Source organism: Salmo salar, chromosome ssa01, assembly GCF_905237065.1.
Source record: "Salmo salar chromosome ssa01, Ssal_v3.1, whole genome shotgun sequence".
Lineage (NCBI taxonomy): Eukaryota > Metazoa > Chordata > Actinopteri > Salmoniformes > Salmonidae > Salmo > Salmo salar.
The window spans coordinates 39,069,856-39,092,271 of NC_059442.1; the positions used below are offsets into that span (position 1 = coordinate 39,069,856).

At 43.1% G+C, this 22,416-nt stretch overlaps 4 protein-coding genes across 5 annotated transcripts in view; 1 reads left to right on the top strand and 3 right to left on the bottom strand.

Annotated features, from left to right (window-relative positions):
* Positions 1-986: 986 nt before the first annotated feature.
* atg14 (autophagy related 14) lies at positions 987-6,185 on the bottom strand. Its single transcript, XM_014194791.2, has 9 exons — positions 5,704-6,185; positions 4,758-4,820; positions 4,587-4,629; positions 4,347-4,428; positions 3,625-3,862; positions 2,944-3,173; positions 2,428-2,636; positions 2,145-2,230; positions 987-2,075 (listed from the first exon to the last, which is right to left on the bottom strand). The coding sequence occupies exons 1-9, from the start codon at positions 5,976-5,978 to the stop codon at positions 1,775-1,777; spliced, it is 1,527 nt and encodes a 508-aa protein (XP_014050266.1). The 5' UTR covers positions 5,979-6,185; the 3' UTR covers positions 987-1,774.
* Positions 6,186-6,277: 92 nt separating this feature from the next.
* On the bottom strand, positions 6,278-10,360 carry tbpl2 (TATA box binding protein like 2). The gene is made up of 7 exons (XM_014194801.2): positions 10,181-10,360; positions 9,680-9,963; positions 8,687-8,774; positions 8,446-8,537; positions 7,998-8,165; positions 7,533-7,627; positions 6,278-6,495 (listed from the first exon to the last, which is right to left on the bottom strand). Exons 1-7 carry the CDS (start codon positions 10,223-10,225, stop codon positions 6,419-6,421), a joined length of 849 nt encoding a protein of 282 aa, XP_014050276.1. The 5' UTR covers positions 10,226-10,360; the 3' UTR covers positions 6,278-6,418.
* A 369-nt stretch (positions 10,361-10,729) lies between these two features.
* On the top strand, positions 10,730-17,591 carry jmjd7 (jumonji domain containing 7). Of its 2 annotated transcripts, none has more exons than XM_014194092.2 (8): positions 10,730-11,004; positions 11,112-11,265; positions 11,337-11,590; positions 12,154-12,228; positions 12,853-12,948; positions 14,981-15,057; positions 15,197-15,356; positions 17,311-17,591. In XM_014194092.2, exons 1-8 carry the CDS (start codon positions 10,899-10,901, stop codon positions 17,397-17,399), a joined length of 1,011 nt encoding a protein of 336 aa, XP_014049567.1. In that variant the 5' UTR covers positions 10,730-10,898; the 3' UTR covers positions 17,400-17,591.
* A 1-nt stretch (position 17,592) lies between these two features.
* Positions 17,593-22,416, bottom strand: part of mapkbp1 (mitogen-activated protein kinase binding protein 1) — a 73,302-nt gene continuing 68,478 nt past the window's right edge. The window contains exon 30 of the mRNA XM_045694835.1: positions 17,593-22,386. Within this exon, the coding sequence (XP_045550791.1) occupies positions 22,081-22,386 (306 nt within the window). The 3' untranslated portion in view covers positions 17,593-22,080. The remainder of the gene's footprint in view (positions 22,387-22,416) is intronic.

Here is a 22,416-nt window from a genome sequence, read left to right on the forward strand (position 1 = left end):
TCCCAACCGTGAAGTACGGGGGTGGCAGCATCATGTTGTGGGGGTGCTTTGCTGCAGGAGGGACTGGTGCACTTCACAAAATAGATGGCATCATGAGGCAAGAAAATGATGTGGATATATAGAAGCAACATCTCAAGACATCAGTCAGGAAGTTAAAGCTTGGTCGCAAATGGGTCTTCCAAATGGACAATGACCCCAAGCATACTTCCAAAGTTGTGGCAAAATGGCTTAAGGACAACAAAGTCAAGGTATTGGAGTGGCCATCACAAAGCCCTGACCTCAATCCTATAGAAAATTTGTGGGCAGAACTGAGAAAGCATGTGCGAGCAAGGAGCCCTACAAACCTGACTCAGTTACACCAGCTCTGTCGAGAGGAATGAGGCAAAATTCGCCCAACTTATTGTGGGAAGCTTGTGGAAGGCTACCTGAAACATTTGACCCAAGTTAAACAATTTAAAGGCAATGCTACCAAATACTAATTGAGTGTATGTAAACTTCTGACCCACTGGGAATATGAGAGAACTAATAGCTGAAATAAATAAATCATTCTCTCTAATATTATTCTGACACTTCACATTCTCAAAATAAAGTGGTGATCCTAACTGACCTAAAACAGGGAATTTTTTACTAGGATTAAATGTCAGGAATTGTGGAAAAACTGAGTTTAAATGTATTTGGCTAAGGTGTATGTAAACTTCTGACTTCAACTGTATAGTGTCCTATCATTTAAGCCACCTATGTCACTGTTCGAATCACCTGTAGTAATAAGACCCACAGAACACACCAATGAGGTTTTAGGCACCTACGTTATTATAAATAGTATAAATCGACCCTTTTGAGGAAAACAAATGCCACTAGTTCTCCCCCCAACATTGAATTGCTGCAGTCAAGTTTTGTCCCATCCTCTTACACCCCCCCCCCCCCAAACACACACACACACACACACACACAGTAAGTAAACAGCATTTGAAGTAAAACAAAGAAAGTGCCATGCCATCATTTAGTGAGAATAACTAAGGTCATGCCCCTTGTTTGACATTCGTCAGTCTTCAAAACACAATCCTTACACAAACCATTTTGATGTAATGCAGTATGAAGGAAGGTTCTGTCCCAAATGGCACCCTATTACCTATGTAGTGCACTACTTTTGACCATGGCCCATAGGGCTCTGGTCAAAAGTTGTGCACTATATAAGGCATAGGGTACCATTTGGGATGTAGTAAAGAAACATTAAGAACCGACAATATGGATGGGTACACGGGAAAGCAACAGAAGCTCCAGTCTCTCTTTGAAAAATCTTCTCACAACTACTGGGATGGAGCGTGCGGATGGCCGAGAGTTGTGAGAGACTACTCTTTGAATAACACCCTCCCCAAGCGACAGTCTTTCGCACTATAACCATTTTTACCAGAAGAATCACTGCTGTCAATGACAACATTCTCCTTCTTTATAAAGTGAGCGATACATTTCCCTTCCTCCCACAGGGATTCAGTCATGCAATTTAGTAAAAACAAATATCCCTTCTTGGTGGTAGTGGACCAGGACTGCAGGCTGACTACAGGCATAGGCCAGAACAGAACAGTCTCTGTGTGGTGGTAGTGCTGCATAGCTCCAGCCAGTCCTGGGGTGTATTCATTAGACACCAAACGGACTGAAACACTACCAGAACTTGTTTAATAAAAAAAAAAACACTTGTTTTCCTTCTACGTTGCAAAACGTTTTCTCTAGTGTGCCCTAATATATACGACCCTGGCCAGTGAGCCTCCAGCGTCCCTCAGCGCTGGCCGGTGTAGGCCCGAAACCAGGAGGTGACGGATGCTGCTGCTGAGGAGATCATGCCCCCGGCCTGACCCACGGGCTGGGACACCTGCATGGCCGTGCTCTGGGATAGGTCCATGGGTTGGGAGGGGATGTCACAGAAGCGTGGGCTGGGGACCGTTTCCCAGTCTGTTCCCAGGTCTGTCTCCTCATCCGTCACCATCTCATCCCCACTTTCCTCCGCCGGGCCGGCCGCCTCCGGCTCCACAAACTCCATGGAGTCCTCCAGGTCAGCAGTCACCTCGTACGGACCCGTCCTGCACAGAGAGGAGAGAGTCAGGCGGTGTCCCAAATAGCAATCTACTTATGACAAGGGATCTTCTTACCTGCCCAGGTTTTTGTTGTCAGGAGAGACCAGGAACATGATGTTCCTCAGGGTGTGGTGAGGGTGCAGTAGCTCACTCTCAACATGCTGCACAGGAATACACACAACTGGTTAGTGGCGTGCATCTCCAGTGTGGGCTGATACATACAAGCTAGATCAATCATGTAACAAAGTGATTAACAGTAGCACGGCCTAGAACCCAGAAGAGAAAGCAGCAGCACAGTGGCAAGGAAAATATACTGCCAGAAGGAAGAAACTTCTAGACGAACCATGCTCTGTAGTACCTGTGAGAAGCAGAGGTGAAGGATGTTGGTGTTGAGCTTGGTGACAGCCCGGGTGAACCTGTACCTGCTCAGGCTGTCACCACAGAACTCACTGTTACACAACTTCTTGGGCAGATTGACATCCAGGATGTGAGAGAGGATGTTGATGAGCTGGGTAGCAAAACAGAGGGCTGCACTGATGGTGTGGGCTGGGTTGATGTGGTCCAGCTCTGGAAAGGGAAGCTCTTCATGAGAACAAGTAGCCTTGGCACAGTACAAGTCAACATTGCAGATTGGTCACCTCTAAGGACTAGATGTTCCTCTCAATCGGCTAGTCGTTTGTCCTTGTCACATCTCAAAAGACAGATCATTTGATTATGATGTCTTATTTTGGTGAGAGTGTGGAGATAGAAAAGTACACTAAAACATATAGTAAAATGTATGCACACACTGTACTGTGAGTCCCTTTGGATAAAAGCCTCTACTAAATGGCATATATAATTATTACATACAACATATTTTGCTATAACGTCCTACCGGGCCCCTCGTTGGTGCTCTTCTCCTCCACCCAGCTGTAATAGGGGGAGCAGTCCCCGTTGCTGGGCAGCGTGACCATGGGTCCGGTGATGCTAATGGAGGTCTCTCCATTCTGGTCATCCCAGATCCAGCGCCCTGACAGGTAGGTGGTGCGGCGGGCCTCAGCCAACTCACTCACCGTGCTGGAGGTCAGGGCCAAGTCACACTCCGACAACACGTCTGCTGGGTCCCTGAGGGAAAGGAGCAAAGAGAGGGAGAGACTGTCAATACAGGAAGAGCATCTCTATAACTAAGTCAAACAGCAGATGAGAGGTCCCTCAGCAGGCACTTTCAAATTTGAATCAAGAATCAGCTGACCCAAATCCTAAAACAACAACCAATGTCTCAAATGGACAGAGAGCCTTGGTATCGGTGCTGTCCTTGAAAACTAAAGCCCAGCTTCATAATGCTGGCCAGTCATGGATGGAGTAATATTTAATACTTGGCTCTAGCCAACGCTGTATGACAGTGGTTCTCAAAGCTCTCCTCAAGGACCCCCTGCTGTTCCATATATTTGATCTAGTCGAGAGCTAGCCCACGTGATTCAACTTGTTAACGTATCATCAAGCCCTTGTTTCGGTGAATCGGGTGAGTTAGTGTAAAATACACTTCAAATAAACTTGAAACCATGGCAATGCTTACCTGCTACCCTGTTTCTCCTCCTGTGTGGGGAAGATGTGAGCGGTGAGCTCCAGGATGTGTCCTCTGCGGACCTCAGCCAGGTGCTCCAGACGACCCTGCAGCTCCTTGCCCCTCTTCTCCAGCAGCTCTCCCAGCCGCCGGTTGTGTCTCTCGATCTTGTCCCTCTTCTCCTGATGGCGGCTGGCCCGCCGCTGCAGCCTCTGGCTCTCCTCTTGGGAGCGAAGCAGCAGGTCCTTACCTGGGAGAAGAGGGAGAGATAATAAGTTGATTGACTAATATGGGTCAGGTGGCAGCCTATTCCTTATACAGTGCACTACTTTTGACCAGGGCCCATAGGGCCTGCACATATAGGGAATGGGGTGCTATTTGGGATGCAAGCCAATGTCTTGCACCATTTCAGGTTTGCCTGTTGTCTTAGACAGGCTACATAAAGACATGGGTATGAGGAAGAGAATAAATCAAGATGATTATTTTAATCATGTACAATATAATAGAACAGTCAAATAGTGCATTGTCATTTACACTCACCTCCATATGTATTTGGACAGTGAAGCTAACATTTTAAATTCGAGATCAAATGTTTCATATGAGGCGACAGTACAGAATGTCACCTTTTATTGGAGGGTATTTTCATACATATCTGTTTTACGGTTTAGAAATGGAGGTGATTATCACTGATTTGAATGTCTGATTTGAATGTCCGTCAAGGCCATGTAACTCACCACTTTTCACCTCTTCATTCCCACAACCAATAGCCTCCTTCAGCTGCTCTATTTTCATCTTGCATGACATGATCTTCCATTTCTGAATGAATGAAACAATACAAATGCTAAGGGTAGATGGGAGTTGAAGAGAACAGGCAGGCTATTGATGCATTTGAAAAACATACCTCACGTAGGGCAGCGTAAATTTACGAGAATTTATATAAATATAGGAGGTCCTCGCCTCATAATTCAACTTACCAGCTGATCTGCCTGGACTTTCTTGTCCATGGCTGTAATGACCCTGGAATGAAGAGTAGAGTGTAATATCAATATGGTTAATATAAACCATGGAAGGTCGGAATGCAAATGCTTGAAAACTGCAAAGTATTATTTAGCATATTCAAGATAACTGCAAATATTATACTGTACATCTGTTGGAAACGTTCTTTCTCCTCCTTCAGCATTTTAAGTCTTTCCAATTTTTCAGTGTATCTAGGAAAAAAATTGTTACCATTAGAAAACCAAGTGTTACTTTTGATGACATCACTGCAGAATTAGTAAATGACGCGTTCTAAACAACTGAGAACTCGGGGGAAATATGAGCCCTGACTGAGGAAAATCGATTTGAACGGTCATCCAACTCGGAATTCCAACTCCGGAACTCGGGCCTCCTTCTAGAGCTCCGACTTTCCGACCTGAAGATCACTGACGTCATGATTTGACCCCGTATTTCTCCGAGTTCCCAGTTGTTTTGAATGCGGCAACAGTGCCCACTCCAAGCAGGTGTTGGCAAGAGTGTGGCCTAGCTTTTTATTTAACTAGGCAAGTCAGTTAAGAACAAATTCTTATTTACAATGCTAGGGAGGCCTACTTCACACAAACAAGTTGAGATGTAATGTACTTTAAAAAAATACAATGTAGTCATTTGATTAAGAAAAATACAAAAAGTATGTCAGTCACAGTGGAAGTAAAGTATTAATAGTTATTCGCGACTACAAAGAGTCATGACGTAACGATGACAGTTATTTTCCGTTTCAAGACACTAGAAAGTTAGTTACTGTATGTACTGTGTTGAGCAGGAGAAAGTTGGTGCTCAAATGACATGATTCAAAATAACATATAGCTAAGTGTTGTGCAATCTAGGCCAATAACGTTCCGAGAACAGCCTTACTGTTACATGTGTAAACAAGCTAGCTAGCTAGCTGACGTTTTGCTAAAGGTGTTGGTTGTAGCTAAACAACATAGCTAGCTAGCCAGCCAGTTTGATTGATTGTTGGTAGCTATTAAATGCAATGTTAGCAGATGATGCATAGCCAACATTTCAAAGCCTGTATTTAGAGCTGTGTTATTAAGTTAGCTGAATGTAAACACGCACCGTTCAGGGTTTCTACCGTCGAAGTATATGAAATCGCCTGCATGGATGCATCGGGCGCACGTCAGCCTGCGCCTGGCGGTGTTGCAGAGGGGACATCGCTCCACGGCGACATACAAACCCTCCGCATCGTCCACAGACTCCACCATTTGAGACCCAGGGGAACCTGTGGTGGTTGTGGAGTGGAGGAGGTGCGAGCGAAGCTGTGGCCGAGCCCCGGGCAGCGCTCCCAAAGTCCCTTCGCCAGAGCGGACTTCGCTTCGCAGTGAGGATGCCATGATGAACTGCCGTTCAAGCGCTAGCTAAATTCTAGCTACTGGTATCGAGTCTGAGTTGTCACTACTTATTGTAAATGTTACGGATATATTTACCACCGTAATGCCGTGTTCAGTCATGGATTAGATTGCTGCTGTTAGCTAGCCCGCAGCAAACTGTGGCACTGTATTTTGCTTGAGATGGTTTGTTTACGTACGTATGGTCACGTGGGCATATGGATATTCCATTTGCTGTAGATTTACAAAACATCTACAAACTTCTCTTATTAGAAGGTCCTGTATTCCATTACACAAGTCTGTTACAAGTTGCCCATCGACACACTTTATTTCACAATCTAGAAGTGCAACACACAACATTAAACAATTTAGGACGCATTTCTTTTACACAAATGAAGATTAAGTGCATCAAATGCTTTCATCGTCTTCACACAAAAATCAGCACTTCATTGCTTTCTGAATCCCTTCAGAATGGGGTATATGTTCTCAAAGGCTTCATAGATTTCTCGACGTTCTTTAGCTCCTGAAAGAAAATGGAGAGTACGTCTGGCTACATGTTACGTGAACATTAAATCAACACTTATTTTTCAAATATGAAAGGCAAGCATGGTCATCACAGTACCGTATCAGACACGTTCAGGTAGGTCCCTCCCTGTTAGGCGTAACAATCAATACCCAGTACAGTAGGTGGCGGGCAATGTAGAAGAACAACCCGGTGAGAAAGTGGCAGAACCAGATGTTATGTTTGAATTAGATATCGCGTGGAGTGGAAATTAGAAGGATTGGATTACAGTGGCGAATGCAAAAGGAAACGAGAAGTAAAGTGGAATCTAGTAAATCCAAGCCTAGTTAGTTTTTGGTCAGAGTAAGGGTTTTGCATCGATGTTACCTAGGAGATCCGATTGAAGTCTCTACCAATTGTGGATGAGGTGGCATTGATGAGAGTAATGAAGTAGGTTTATTTTTTTGTGTATCTATGGAACAGAAGGCGTGTGCTCTGTGCCTCATTAAAGAGATCGGATTGGAATGTGTCGAATGTGGATCTTCGAAGCAGGGAGCCTAGCACGGCTGTGATCTCTGGGGTGGCACTAGAAGTAAAAGCAAAGGATATACAGCATGTGAAGAATTGGATCAAGTGGTTGGTGCACACAGACTGACCCGCATGGTGGATGGAGTGAGGAAGCCCACTCCGTTTATTTTAAAAGAGTCTCTCCCTTCTCACGTGTATTTCGGTTGAATGAGAACCTTGGTGCCAGAAACCCATGCAGTGTTATTTATATGTCGGGACCCCAGTCAAATTAATATTTTTTGTTTCAATACCTCGTACAGTAGGTGGCGGCAAGACACCAATAGGTATAGTCTGCCATAAAACCGTACAATAATAGGCGTATTGAATACACATGCAGTAGCCAAACATTGAACGTTGCAGATAGAAATGCCATGAATAGAGCCGACACGATTCCATATGCCAGAGAAGCATTTGTTTTACGTAGCATATTTCTATCGGAATGTTCTACAACAATGTCCTGCTAAACCCGCCCCTGTTGTCAACATACGTACCTGTCAGAACCACTTTTCCAGACACAAAGATCAGTAACACAATACGTGGTTTCACCATGCGATAGATCAAACCAGGAAACAGTTCTGGCACATAACTAGAGGGCCAAAAGGCATCACACAGTTAGTTACAGGAGAATAGGTTGCTCAGGTCTGGAGTATATTTGAATATTCTGTGAAAACAGATTATAAAATACACTAGTATTCAAGCAACAAAATGGAAGAGTCACTGACTAAAGGATGTTTGCAAATTGTTGTCTATAGAACAAACGGTCTATATTCGTTTAATTTTTTTACACTCCCCCACATGGATTTAAAAGGAATGGACTACTGGTGTGTGGAATATGATGGTGGAAACTTTCCTGCCATTCTTGCACCAATGCATTGCTTTTAAACGCACAAGAGGGCATGAACAAGTGCACACTTCTGGAGAAGGTTAGAAAGGCCTAACACAGCCAGTAAATATACCTGCTGAACTGCTGATGATCCAGCAACAGACCCTCCAGCCGGATGGGGAAGCAGACGTCACAGCTCCCTACCATGTTATGTATCTTGAAGTCTAGGAATTTGGCAGGAAAGCCCAGCTTCTGCAGCACTCGAGCATACTTGCGGGCAGCTAAGCGACACTTCTCCTCACTGTCAGAATAGAAAGCAAAAACAGCATAGTGGCATTTCTCAAGTAATGAGAGGTACATACCTAATGTTTAAATGTAGTAAAAAAAAAAAAAATCAAGGACAGGGCCCTGGAAATGAGTTTGATACTGGTGTTCAGTAGGGCACACTAACACCACATCTAGCAACATAAACAAAGTGGACTTTTATTGGAAAGTTCAGGTAATATCTCAATTTAACTCAGTTTCTAAACAGTTTCTTTCTACTGAACACAACCATGGTTCATACTGTCCTTACGTCTCACCTCTTGGCTCCTGTGCAGACCATCTTTCCAGAGCTGAAGATGAGCGCTGTGGTCCTAGGCTCCAGTATTCGCATAATGACGGCGTCAAAACGCTGAAACATGAGTACAATGCCCACATTATGATAATGGAAAACTAAAGGTCTGATCGTGACCAATTACCATCATTCAGGAAAACATAATTTGGAACAAGTTACACCATACTGTATATAAAACTAAGCATAGACTGGATATACTTGAATACCTTGGGGTTGTACTCCGCATTTCTGGCTTGTAGAACAATGGACTTCAGGTCCAGTGGGCAGGCCAGATTCACTGTGGATACAATATTCCTGGGCATAAACAATAAAAGGGCTCACATGCAAGCACTGATCAATACAAGTAGGGGCCAATCTGACATTGTACACTATTCCCTATTTAGTGCACCACTTTTGGCCAGAACCAACAAAATTCCCTCTGTATAGTGCACTACTTCATTTCCCAGGGCCGTATTCATTAGTGCAAAGCCTAGTATTAGCAAAACGATTCACAACAGAAACCATTTAGATAGTCAAGGGCTACTCCAAACTCTCAGTTCAATTACACATAAGAGTCATTGGATGAAGCGTCTTATGTAGGGGGGAGTTCTGATAAGAGCTGCGACGCTCGGTTTGAACATTAAAACGCACCTCTTGCAGGTACAGTTTTGGAAGCATAAGGACCTCATCTTTCATGTCGGCGAGAAATAAAGGTTAAATTGAGAAACACCTTTATAGGGTTAGGGATCCCGCACAGCCATATTTCCATGTTACAGCGCTTGTTTACAGAAAACAGACCGAAGACAGAGTGGACTACCTGTGCTAATTAGTTATCGGCATCTCCAAACATCTGTGTGTAAAAGGAAGACAGATGCCACAAACGTGTCGTCACTGAAAAATACTGGTCGGCCGCAACTGTTAAAACAGTGTATATTATGCATTTGCGAAATTATCTTAATGTGTTATGAAAGTAGATTTATGTTTCAAGAATGGTACCACAATTGAGAATCGATTCACCTTCAGATTGAGCATTTGGCTGTTTTTGCTTCCATAGCCAATTCACCCTTTAAAACAGAACATGTAAGGTCATTGGGCTAAGAAGTAACGTTACTCCTTTATTCCAATATTGCGCTAAGTTTGGAGTAAACCGTTTACGTTGCAAAACGTTTTGCTAAGATGTTACAATCACCTGGGTTGTATTCATAATGCACATTACGCACTGTAACATGGGGATGATTCCAGAACTCTCAGCCACTGGGGTCACGGGTGTCATGGGACAGAAGGTAGAGGCTCCCAGCATGGCCACCTTTTTAGGGTCAGTCTCAGCAGACCCCTCTTGCCTATAGGCATCGAAGACGCCACTGTCTTGTGTCACGTTAGCATTAGAAGCAGCATTTCCACTGGTCTCTTCCGGCAAGCAGCTGAGATCCAGATCTTTCCCGACCTCCTTCTCCGGATGGCTCAAGGAGGAGAGGTAGGACGGGTCCTGAAGCTGAGGGGGGCCCTTCATGCCCAGTCACAAGAAAAAGACAATGGAATTACATGGATTTTTTACTATAGGCTTATTGAAGATTAAAAACCTGCTGGTTGAAATCTCAAATGTTGAGGTTAATTTAGCTGAATAATAAACTGTTTCTCCCACCTCCAAAACACTAGATTGACTGCTTTCATAATGCCCTTGACACTGGCAATCAGGACCACTGTGCATGTAGGGTACTTACTGGTACATTTACAATTGGGTCATCCAATGCTGAATCTTCATCCATGATTGATCATGTAGAAACAAACACGATTCACTTTTAAACACCACTGGGAGCCTTGGTGGTGTTCATTGATTGACAGACAGTTAAATTAAGTACAGGTGTGAATACTTTGTAGCAAACGCCCATGCCCTGCAGGAGTACAATATGGTGTAATTGCAGACCACAATTCGGGGCGTTTCTTGATGTGGGCATTCCTTGATCAGGAAACGCCAATTGGTGTCTGCCATTGGTTAGTCCATTGATACCTGCCATTGGTCAGTTTCGGTGTTATGAGATTGGTTTCTTGACACAGATGATTTGTTTACATAGCAGGTTAGGAGAATGAGGTTAAGGTTAGGAAAATAGTTAGGCTTAGCTACAATACTACAGTTGTCAACAACTGTTGTCCCCGACATGAAAGAAACTGCCAGGGACCAATGGCGAGCATGACATCAAGGAAACGCCAATATTAACAAACTATTTAAAAGTTTTCCACCAGAAGAGGGAGACAATTTGAGTCGAACTGCAGCAATCGTTTTGTAGAAGAAGTAGACGACGCATGCGCGCACAGAAGGTAAACAAATATGGAGACGAATGTGCATGTTTTTACTGTCTATTTTCTTGGGGACAAATATTGATATTACATGTTTTTTCTATGAATAATCTTCATCGGGATGTATAGAAGGAGCCCCAAAATATGTCAATTTTAAAACTGAATTCGTCTAATGGCAATGTAATGGCAGAAAATAAAACGTTAGATGCAGTGAAAAAGTGTTTGAGAGACTTCCCTCTGGAGGCACGTGGTAAGTTAACAGCATTATCCTCTAAAACAAAAAAAGGTTAAGTTTGAAATACTGTACATTTGTAGCCCACCTATTACATGCTTGGTGATGATCTTTATTATTTTCAGAGCTATATCTCAATAAAACAGTGCCTTGTGTAGAACCGCCCTTTTCCCCACTTGAGTTCTACCGGGAATGGATTGGTCCAAATAAACCCTGCGTCATCCGGAATGCTTTCAGTCATTGGCCAGCCTTGTCCAAATGGAATCCCTCCCATCTCCGGTACGTGTGTGTGCGCGCACTGAGTGTACTGGAGTGCGCACTGGAGTACTATCATCTTCTTTTTACTTCAGGGAAGTGGTGGGTTCAAAGGTCATCAGTGTGGCCGTGACCCCAAATGGCTATGCAGACGCGGTTAACCAGGACCGCTTTGTCATGCCTGAGGAGCGGCTGATGACCTTCTCCTCTCTGCTGGATGTTGTGGAGGGGAAGGTGGAGAGCAGGGGAGTGTTCTACGTCCAGAAACAGTGTTCCAACCTGACCGAGGAGCTACCAGAGCTGACTGGGGACGTGGAGGCTCACATACCCTGGATGAGTGAAGCCCTCGGTGAGTTCCATACCAGGCAAATACATAATCTAGAATAAGGTTTTGTCTCACATGGCACCCTATTCCCTATATAGTTCATCACTTTAAAAAGGTTTGCTCTACATAGGAAATAGGCTGCCATTTTGGATGCAGCCTCTGTCTGTGTCTGAAATAAGGCTCTGACCATAGGTAGGGCACTAAAGGCCTAAAAGGAATAGGGTGTCATTTTAAGACGCGTAGCAATAAAAACAACTTTAGAACTATAGAATAGATACCTAGAAATTAGATTTGCCAGTAAATAAAACACACAGTGCATACACTTTTAAAAACATGACAGGGATATCATAAAGTCAGAGACTTGTTTCCATTGTGGTCCCTATAACTTACAAAAAATAAACAAACACAAAAGATGATCAAAAATAAAGTGAATGGTGTCTAATCAGCATCAGATAGAAGTAGAGGCAGTTTGGAAAGGCTTGAGTGGAGATTGTTAGTCAGGGTCTGGGAGAAAGTCTGACAGACAGGCAGAGCTCTTCTTCAGGTCTCCTTTCATCTCCGACATTCATTGTAATTCCAGGCTTCAGTGTTTTTCTTTTCCCTAGGGAAGTTACCAGATGCAGTGAACTTCTGGTTAGGAGAAGCCAGTGCAGTCACGTCGAGTAAGTAGTGTTCTAATGACATCTACATTGAGATAGCAACACGGCTATTTGCATGTCTTTGATGAATAAAATGAATGTAAAGTTACAGAACGAAGGGCTCGATTCAATCACATCCGCTTTAACCAACATCTGCATAGTGGTTGTTTTGTTGTGTCGGGGGTGGGACTGCGTTAGAGCTGTGAAATCCACAAGTGGCTCCCGGCATTATACCTAAAGCGGACATTGCCATTGGCTGCACGGAGTCACACTAACAGAAATCCCATGTAGCCTTGTTTTTAAGTTGGAACACTGGAATGTGAGATGTGATCTACACCTCCATTATGATGATAGAAACCCTCATTATTTAGTTTAATCATTTTTCTATTTGAGTGTAATTATGTCTCTACAGACTACACTTTCTCGTTCTGTACTTCTAACGTGAGTGGGGCGGTGTGGCTTTGTGACAGTGATGCAAGAGCAGCGGCTCACCAATTTGACGGCTCCAACGCAGTTCCACCTCCGACACCACCAAAACATCCACTATGTGGGTGTCTGCTATCGCCGGTCAATGCTTGATCTGATTGAATCTAGGCCTAACTACATTTAGGATTTTCATAACTTGAAATCAGTGTATTTGTTTCCCAGTGCACAAGGACCACTATGAGAACCTGTACTGTGTCATCACTGGAGAGAAACACTTCATCCTTCTCCCTCCGTCTGACCGGCCCTTTATACCTTATGGTAAGACATTCGGTCTCAACTATATATATGTGGCAGACCAGGGGGTTGGGTCAAAACGTTTACACAGATCAGACACGGACAGAATATGATTAGCTCAGTTTCAAAGGTGTTTATTAAAATAATAGTCCAAAAGAAACCCTCTCCAGTATACTGTCTTCTGGGCTCCAGGTCTTGCTGTCTCGTCTCCAACTATACGGGAGTCCTTTCCTCCCCCAGTCTCTCCCCTGTGTGCTGCACTTCTGGCAGCTTTATTGGACTTGTACAGCTGGTGAGCAATCAGCCCTTGATTACTCACCAATCCCCAATCAGCCCCAATTAGTCCTTTCCGGAGAGCCTGTTGAGACCTGGCACGTCCAGCAGATGGAGCCATCGCTACGTGATGTATACGCCGTCTGTCACCAGGCTTCGACGAGTCTCCCCCTGGTGGCTGACCTGCTGTACGCCACAATATATATTTGTATGTACAGTTGAAGTCTGAAGTTTACATACACTTAGGTTGGAGTCATTAAAACTCGTTTTTCAAACACTCAACAAATTTCTTGTTAATAAACTATAGTTTTGGCATGTCGGTTAGGACATCTACTTTGTGCATTTTGTAATTTTTCCAACAATTGTTTACAGACAGACAATTTCACTTTCACTGTATCACAATTCCAGTGGGTCAGAAGTTTACATACTCTAAGTTGACTGTGCCTTTTAAACAGCTTGGGAAATTCCAGGAAATGATGTCATGGCTTTAAAAGCTTCTGATAGGCTAATTGACTAATCATTTTAGTCAATTGGAGGTGTATCTGTGGATGTATTTCAAGGCCTAGCTTCAAACTCAGTGCCTCTTTGCTTGACATCATGGGAAAATCAAAAGAAATCAGCCAAGACCTCAGAAAAAAATTGTAGACCTCTGCAAGTCTGGTTCATTCTTGGGAGCAATTTCCAAATGCCTGAAGGTACCACGTTCATCTGTACAAACAATAGTACGCAAGTATAAACACCATGGGACCACGCAGTCGTCATACCGTCTCCTAGAGATGAACGTACTTCGGTGCGAAAAGTGCAAATCAATCCCAGAACAACAGCAAAGGACCTTGTGAAGATGCAGGAGGAAACAGGAACAAAAGTATCTATATCCACAGTAAAACGAGTCCTATATCGACATAACCTGAAAGACCGCTCAGCAAGGAAGAAGCCGCTGCTCCAAAACTACCATAAAAACCCAGACTACGGTTTGCAACTGCACATGGGGACAAAGATCGTACTTTTTGGACAAATGTCCTCTGGTCTGATGAAACAAAAATAGAACTGTTTGGCCATAATGACCATCGTTATGTTTGGAGGAAAAAGGGGGAGGCTTGCAAGCTGACGAACACCATCCCAACCGTGAAGCACGGGGGTGGCAGCATCATGTTGTGGGGGTGCTTTGCTGCAGGAGGGACTGGTGCACTTCACAAAATAGATGGCATCATGAGGCTGGAAAGTTATGTGGATATATTGAAGCAACATCAAGACATCAGTCAGGAAGTCAAAGCTTGAACGCAAATGAGTCTTCCAAATGGACAATGACCACAAGCATACTTCCAAAGTTGTGGAAAAATGGCTTAAGGACAACAAAGTCAAGGTATTGGAGTGGCCATCACAAAACCCTGACCTCAATCCCAAAGAAAGATTGTGGGCAGAACTGAAAAGGCGTGTGCGAGTAAGGAGGCCTACAAACCTGACTCAGTTATACCAGCTCTGTCAGGAGGAATGGGACAAAATTTACCCAACTTATTGTGAGAAGCTTGTGGAAGGCTACCCAAAAGTTTGACTCAAGTTAAACAATTTAAGACAGGGAATTTTTACTAGGATTAAATGTCAGGAATTGTGTAAAACTGAGTTTAAATGTCTTTGGCTAAGGTGTGTGTGTGTAAACTTCTTACTTCAACGGTATATATCTCATTGTACAATATTAGACACTAAATATTGTCCACGTCATGTTGTGCATCCTGTTATTTGTATGAAAAGCCCACTTTGTGGCCGTGTATGTTTTTCTTCTCAGAGCACTACCAGCCTGCAGTGTACAGACAGAGAGAGGACGGGGACTTCGACGTGGTTGATGTGGCAGATTCAGACAAGGTGGGTTTGAGTGAATTGAGCCTATTAGATTATTTTGGATAGTAATCCACTGGCATTCTACACTCATGATGTCAAAAACTTTCCCAGTTGAGATCTGATGATCTGCGCAGTGAAACAGCAATTCCCTTTCTCTTCCCAGGTTCCTTGGATACCATTGGACCCGTTAAAGCCAGACCTGGAGCTTTACCCTGACTACCGCCTGGCATGCCCACTCCATGTTACTGTCAAGGCCGGGGAGATGCTCTACCTGCCATCTCTCTGGTTCCACCATGTTCGCCAGTCTCACGGTTGCATTGCAGGTACTACAACTCGTACTGTACTATTACTTTTAGTAGTACTGTAACTTGAATTAGTACTGTCACTTCAACTAGTTCTGAACTGTTAGTACTACAATTAGTCCTTGTCCTGTTACTTTAATTAGTACTGTACTGGTACTACAACTAGTACTGTTACTTCAACTAGTACTATACGGTTACTTGAATTAGGACTGAACTGTTAGTACTACAATTAGTCCTTGCAGATTTTATATCGATACTGTGACTCCCAAGTATTATTTGTAAAAAAATATATATTTATCGTGTGTTCGGAAAGTATTCAGACCCCTTCCCTTTTCCACATTTTGTTACGTTACAGCCTTATTCTAAAATGTATTGCACCTTTTTGTTTCTCAATCTACACACAATACCCCATAATGACAAAGCGAAAACAGAAAATGTTGCACATTTATATATAATGGAAATACATTATTTACATAAGTATTCAGACCCTTTGCTATGAGACTCGAAATTAAGGTGCATCCTGTTTCCATTGATCATCCTTGATGTTTCTACAACTTGATTGGAGTCCACCTGTGGTAAATATAATTGATTGGACATGATTTGGAAATGCACACGCCTGTCTATATAAGGTCCCACAGTTGACAGTGCATGTCAGAGCAAAAACCAAGCCATGAGATTGAAGGAATTTTCCGTAGAGCCCCGAGACAGGATTGTGTCGAGGCACAGATCTGGGGACGGGTACCAAAACATTTCTGCAGCATTGAAGGTCTTCAAGAACACAGTGGCCTCCATCATTCTTAAAAGGAAGAAGTTTGGAACCACCAAGAATCTTCCTCGAGCTGGCCGCCAGACAAACTGAGCAATCTGGGGAGAAGGGCCTTGGCCAGGGAGGTGACCAAGAACCTGATGGTCACTCTGACAGAGCTCCAGAGTTCTTCTGTGGAGTTTGGCGAATCTTCCAGAAAGACAACCATCTCTGCAGCACTCCACCAATCAGGCTTTTACGGTAGAGTGGCCAGACAGAAAACAATCCTCAGTAAAAGGCATATGACAGCACACTTGGAGTTTGCCAAAAGGTACCTAAAGGACTCTCAGACCATGAGAAACAAGATTCTCAGGTCTGATGGAACCAAGATTAAACTGTTTGGCCTGAATGACAAGTGTCACATCTGGAGAAAACCTGGCACCATCTCTACGGTGAAGCATGGTGGTGGCAGCATCATGCTGTGGGTATGTTTTTCAGCGGCAGGGACTTGGAGACTAGTCGGGATCGAGGGAAAGGTGAACGGAGCAAAGTACAGAGAGATCCTTGATGAAAACCTGCTCCAGAGCGCTCAGGACCTCAGCTTGGGGACAACGACCCTAAGCACACAGCCAAGACAATGGAGGAGTGGCTTCAGGACAAGTCTCTTGAGTGGCCCAGACTTGAACCCAATCTCTGGAGAGACCTGAAAATAGCAGTGCAGCAACGCTCCCCATCCAACCTGACAGAGCTTGAGAGGATCTGCAGAGAAGAAATGGGAGAAACTCCCGAAATACAAGTGTGCCAAGCTTGTAGCATCATACCCAAGAAGACAGACTAATCGCTGCCAATGGTGATTCAACAAAGTACTGAGTAAAGGGTCTGAATACTTATGTAAATGCATTTGTTTCAGTATTTTTTTATACATTTGCAAATAATTCTACTAAACCTGTTTTTGCTTTGTTATTATGGGGTATTGTGTGTAGATGAGAAAAAAAAACAATTTAATCGATTTTAGAATAAGGCTGAAACGTAATAAAATATGGAAATTCAAAGGGGATGTGAATACTTTCCAAATGCACTGTATATATAATCGCAATACACATCGTATCGGCACCGAAGTATCGTGATATTGTACAGCGAGGTTCCTGACAACACACGGCCTTACTATTGAGGCTCTGTTTCCAAGGATCATGTATGTATCTTTAAACATGTTTTTGTTTTCTTCCTCAGTGAATTTCTGGTATGATATGGAGTATGACATCAAATACAACTACTTCCAGCTGGTGGAGTCGCTGGCTGGAGCTGTGGGCCCGCTTTGACATTTAAATGAATCTGATATACCAGCAAATGTCTTCATGGTAGTGTCTCAAATGGCAACCTATAACCATTATATAGTGCACTACTTTTGACCAGGGCCCATAGGGCTCTAGTTAAGTAGTTCAGTATATAGGGAATAAGGATACGTCCCAAATGGCACCCATGTAAATAAAATGCTTGGTCTGAAAAAACAAGTTGAGTGTAATAAATATGTTTTTATTCTCCAGCAGAAAGAGAAGCACAGGGAGGGAATACAGTAAAAACACTAAGAACACTAAACTGAGGTTGGTGCAAAACAGAAAACAAAAGCTCATAAAATGTCTGAGAAGTGATCATTCCTAAAAGAGGAACATTGTGGTCCATAATCTAGTTTAAGACAAGTAATCATCATAGAAAAGGGGGGGTTATTAAGAACGAGGGTCAGCTACAGATTATACCAGCTAGTGAAAAAGAGTGGGATCGACTCATACAGTTAAACAAGCCTGGGGTACGTTGAACCATGCAATCCTACTTAGGAACGAGCCAGTCGGTCAACCTCCACACCCTTCATGCATAAATACTGATGCATACTGGCAGCAGATGGGTGCACCTGTACTACTGTCCCATCAAACACAATCCTATGTCTCAATGAAACCTCCAGTCTAGTTAAGGTCACAGTTCTGAATATTGTCAGTCAGATGGGGAAATACTGAATAACTAATAAACAGCAGAATATACTTCATTCTTATTCTATACCATTACTCATGTCATTTCAGGGTTTGACTGCACTTTTAAATCTTTGCGGTCTGTCTATGCACATTCATCTAGTCATGTACATACAATGCTTTAACCAAAACTAGAGAAAATATAGAGTTCTAGGCATGGCATTTTGAGAGGCTGTAAGAACCTTTTGGGTACCTGATAAGACTGTTTCTACCAATAAGTGTACGTTTATAACAAGTCTATCAATAACTCAGAAAATACACAGTATTGTATGCACAGGTGATTAAAATATTGTTTGAGGGCACTAGTGTATTGAAAAGTATGTAAAACACAGCACAGAATAATCCTGACCAGAGAAATTGTAGGAGGGAAGTGATAGGGCTTTCTGTTTTAGTAGCAACTGGGCTGTGATGGAGGTTCAACAGCAGGGGGCAGTGTTGTGCTAGTCGGCAGCCACATTTACATTTTAGTCATTTAGCAGACGCTCTTATCCAGAGCGACTTACAGTAGTGAATGCATCCATTTCTTTTCTCCGTACTGGTCCCCCGTGGGAATCGAACCCACAACCCTGGCGTTGCAAACACCATGCTCTACCAACTGAGCCACACGGGCCACAATCATAACAGCATCAGAACACAATTATTCTGTGAGCCTTTGACACAACAGTTACACCATTACACAGAGACCCAGGTTTAGTTTAGTAGCCTAAGCTATTACAAATACATTAATCTGACCTATGACCATTTTGATAGGAATGAAAGTGCATTGTTATTGGGGTGGAAAAGTGCCAGGGACCAGGATGAATACACCACAGCCAGACAAGAGCCAATAAATGTTGAGGAATTCTTAAGAAGTGTGGAGAAAAAATTTTTTCTGCCCGGTTTGTATCTGATACAAGACTGACCGGACACATCGCGTGCATTGCAAAATAAATTTAGAAATCCATGTTATTCAATTATTGCACCCACACTGCTCGCGCGCACCAACGAGCGTCTGCGTTGCCAAGGGCTAAAATAGAAGTCATTCCTATTTCTGATACAGATCGCGCTGCAAGTCCTGCCTCTCCCATCTCCTCATTGGTTTATAGAAGCAGGTACCCACGTGCCATCTCCTCATTGGTTATACCCACATGGGTGATTGAAAGACGAACTGTTTTGCCGGTCGTCATGGTAATACTATAAAAGTTTAGATGCCAATCACCATATAAATTCAAGTATGAAAAAGCCTGGTAGGAGGAGCGATGACTAGAAACGATTCGGTTGGCCGTTTTATGTGTGGATTAATTGTCGGAGTAGAGGACCTTGTGCATTTCAGGTAAAATAACAACCTAATGTTTATATCCCAGGACAAATTAGCTAGCAACAGCAAGCTAGCTAAATACGTCAAATTAGCTAGCATGTGCAAATTGCCATACATGTTTAATGCTTTTCGACCTGTCCCCAAATTAATGTAATTGGTTCAGAGTTTGTTTTGATATTTTAACCTGGGTGTCGTGATCGCGTTTGGTGTGGGGGGACAAAATAAATGTATGCACGATGGCACACGTGCACAGCCAGTTTAGGTTCCGAGATGTGATATCTGTATTCAGAGTCATCAGAAAATGCTTCTCCTCAGTGTCATTCGTTTCCCACAGCAGTAGCTCAATTTCAGTAGTCGCCTTTTGATTACAATTCAATATTATTTTCGTATAACCCAACACATTTTAAACTATGAAAAACGCTGGTTTTGAATTAAGGCACCCATTTCCTTGAGACATTTATATTATTTGCACACCTTGACCATCAATTTGGAATACAAAAAAAATGTACTGGGAATACAATTCACATGTTTTATAAAACCATCTAGCATAGTTAATGAACAAGGAGACTCTCAGTTGAGACGGTATATTTTCAAGTCTTCTGTTTTTGCAATGTTGGTCCCCCACTGGTGACCTAGCTCTGGTACAAAACAAACTACAACTCACAAGGGGCTGACAACTCCCTTTGTAACGTGGACCTTTTACAACATAATAAATACAACCACACATCACACACAGACAGGGCCTCTCAAAACACAATGTATAAAATCAAATCACCCACTGAAACATGATTATGTCTGATTAATCTGGCTTTTAAGACTTGGAAGGGTCCTGTGTTCCTCTAGTAGTGTGGAGGCTGCTATGGCCTGGTGTCGGTGGGTAAAAGCCCTGGTAGGGACAGGTACACCAACACAGACATTTCACATTGTAGTGATAACAACAGTTTGTATTGTTTTAGAGCACTGGGGTCAGGAATGGCATTGAACAGCAATGCCTCCGATTGTCCAAAAAGTGCAGCTTCTGCTACACAAAACGACAGCCAGCATCAAGCTCCAACCACTGGCATAGCACACGCCCCTGCAAGGCAGGTGGCCTGCCAGCCCGGAGGCCCCCCATATAGTATATGAACACGTCATAAGCCATGAATTCTATTATTTGAATGACAAGAAATTAGCTTTAAAACTGCAACATGTTTTCTCAGCCTCATGGCAAAATGCGTAGAATTACAGGACATTTGCTCAGGGATTCTTGAAAGTTGGGACAATACTTGTCCGGCAGGGAAACTTTAATTTCATATTTAAAAAATATTATTTTGTTGCATTATTTGAGCTTAAAATGTACTTGTTTTGGGAATATATTATTAATTTCCATGTCGGCTGTATGCCTGGAAATGCCCTTGTCTGGAGCAAAATAACCCAATTTAAAATTCTAAAAACAGGTAATAATGGATATTAACTGAAAATGATCTTATGTAGTTTCTTGCAACAGCCCTCTGTGACTTTAAAGACTATTTATCTCAAAACTGATTCCTAAAAGATGTGTCCGGAGACTGTCAACTCCGTCAGATTTGTCTAAAATCCTAAATGAATCAGGAATGAGCAGGGTCATCTATATCAGAAGGACCCCTTATTCATGTCCTCATTACATGTATTGCAACAAGCCCACTCATGGTCTGTAAAGCTACGTTTTTATTGGAGATTTTCAAATGAATCATTTCCCATATTTTACAAATGTTTGTATTGAACTTTTGTTGTTTTGAGCATAGGTTGTCAACTCCGTCAGTGGTTTGGACAATTATGTCACTGATGGCCCACCCTCTTATGATTGTTTTTTGTGTAAATATTCAGAACAAATATTTTCAGCACTGCTCTGCAGCATATACTCAAACAATTGAAGCATTTGATTTGCTAGACCTAAAGGATGTTTGCTTTCTAAATGTTTTATGTTCTAAATCTAGAAAAACATGTCGCAATGCTAAATAAATTTGTCCTTGAGCATTTAATAGTGCTAAATATTTGGATTGAATTAATTAATTGAACCTTTATTTAACTAGGCAAGTCAGTTAAGAACCAGAACCGGACACTTCCATAACAACAACTTCATTAAAACAAAGTAGCAGGGCACAATACTTGGAAACGGGGTAAATAAAACCAGTGGTCGTGAGAGTGCAGGTGTCCGGTAAGTACTGTAGGTAGCACACAATATATTAGAGGGAGGAAGGGTGATGAATGACACAGTCTGTAGTGCAGCTCAGCCACACTGGGAATGAATGCTGAGGCATTAATCATCTTGAGGAGTCTCCCTACAGTATCAGTATCTGTGCTGTTGGTTATGAGTGTTACATGTTAGCCTAGTACAGTGGGTCGTTGTGCTGAGTGCAACCCTCCCAACCCCTCCTAGGCCTACAGAGAGCTGACAGGGAGAGAGGGGACCACCCAACCAGAGGGTGCAGCAGAGAGAAAGAGAGAAAAGTGCTTTAAAAAAAAAAGAACTTCTAAAAAATATGTACAGGCTTCCTTCAGCAATATTTTAATCTGTTCATTTTCAAAACGTGTCGAGAAAAAAAGTAATAAAAAGAAGTACTGTAGTCTGCAGATATCCTTGCACAATGGCTTAAGATCCTACATTTGCAAGGGGGTTGGTTGGTTCAGTCTTAAAGGAAGGGTGTGAAAGAAGAGGAGTATTTAGGAGAGCTGCTTGTTGTCCAGCCTCTTCTCCACAGCTTGAAGGAGGAGCTCAGAGTACTGCTCCAGCAGAGCCAGAGTCCTCTCCTCCCCTGAGGCTAATCTCCCCGTCCCTGGTTCTACTGGTCCTACGGGCCGGCAGCCCACTGTACACAGGGAGCCTCCTGCTGCAGGTCCTCCAGAGGGGGATGGGGGTGAGCTCTGGGGCAGGGAGCTCAGCTCGGCCCTCACCACCTCAAAAGCCTCAGACAGGACCTGGGCCATCTCATGCTGCTCCTGCCTGGAGTCTACAGGCACACTGTTCACCTGCAAGACACAGACATGACCAACATTACC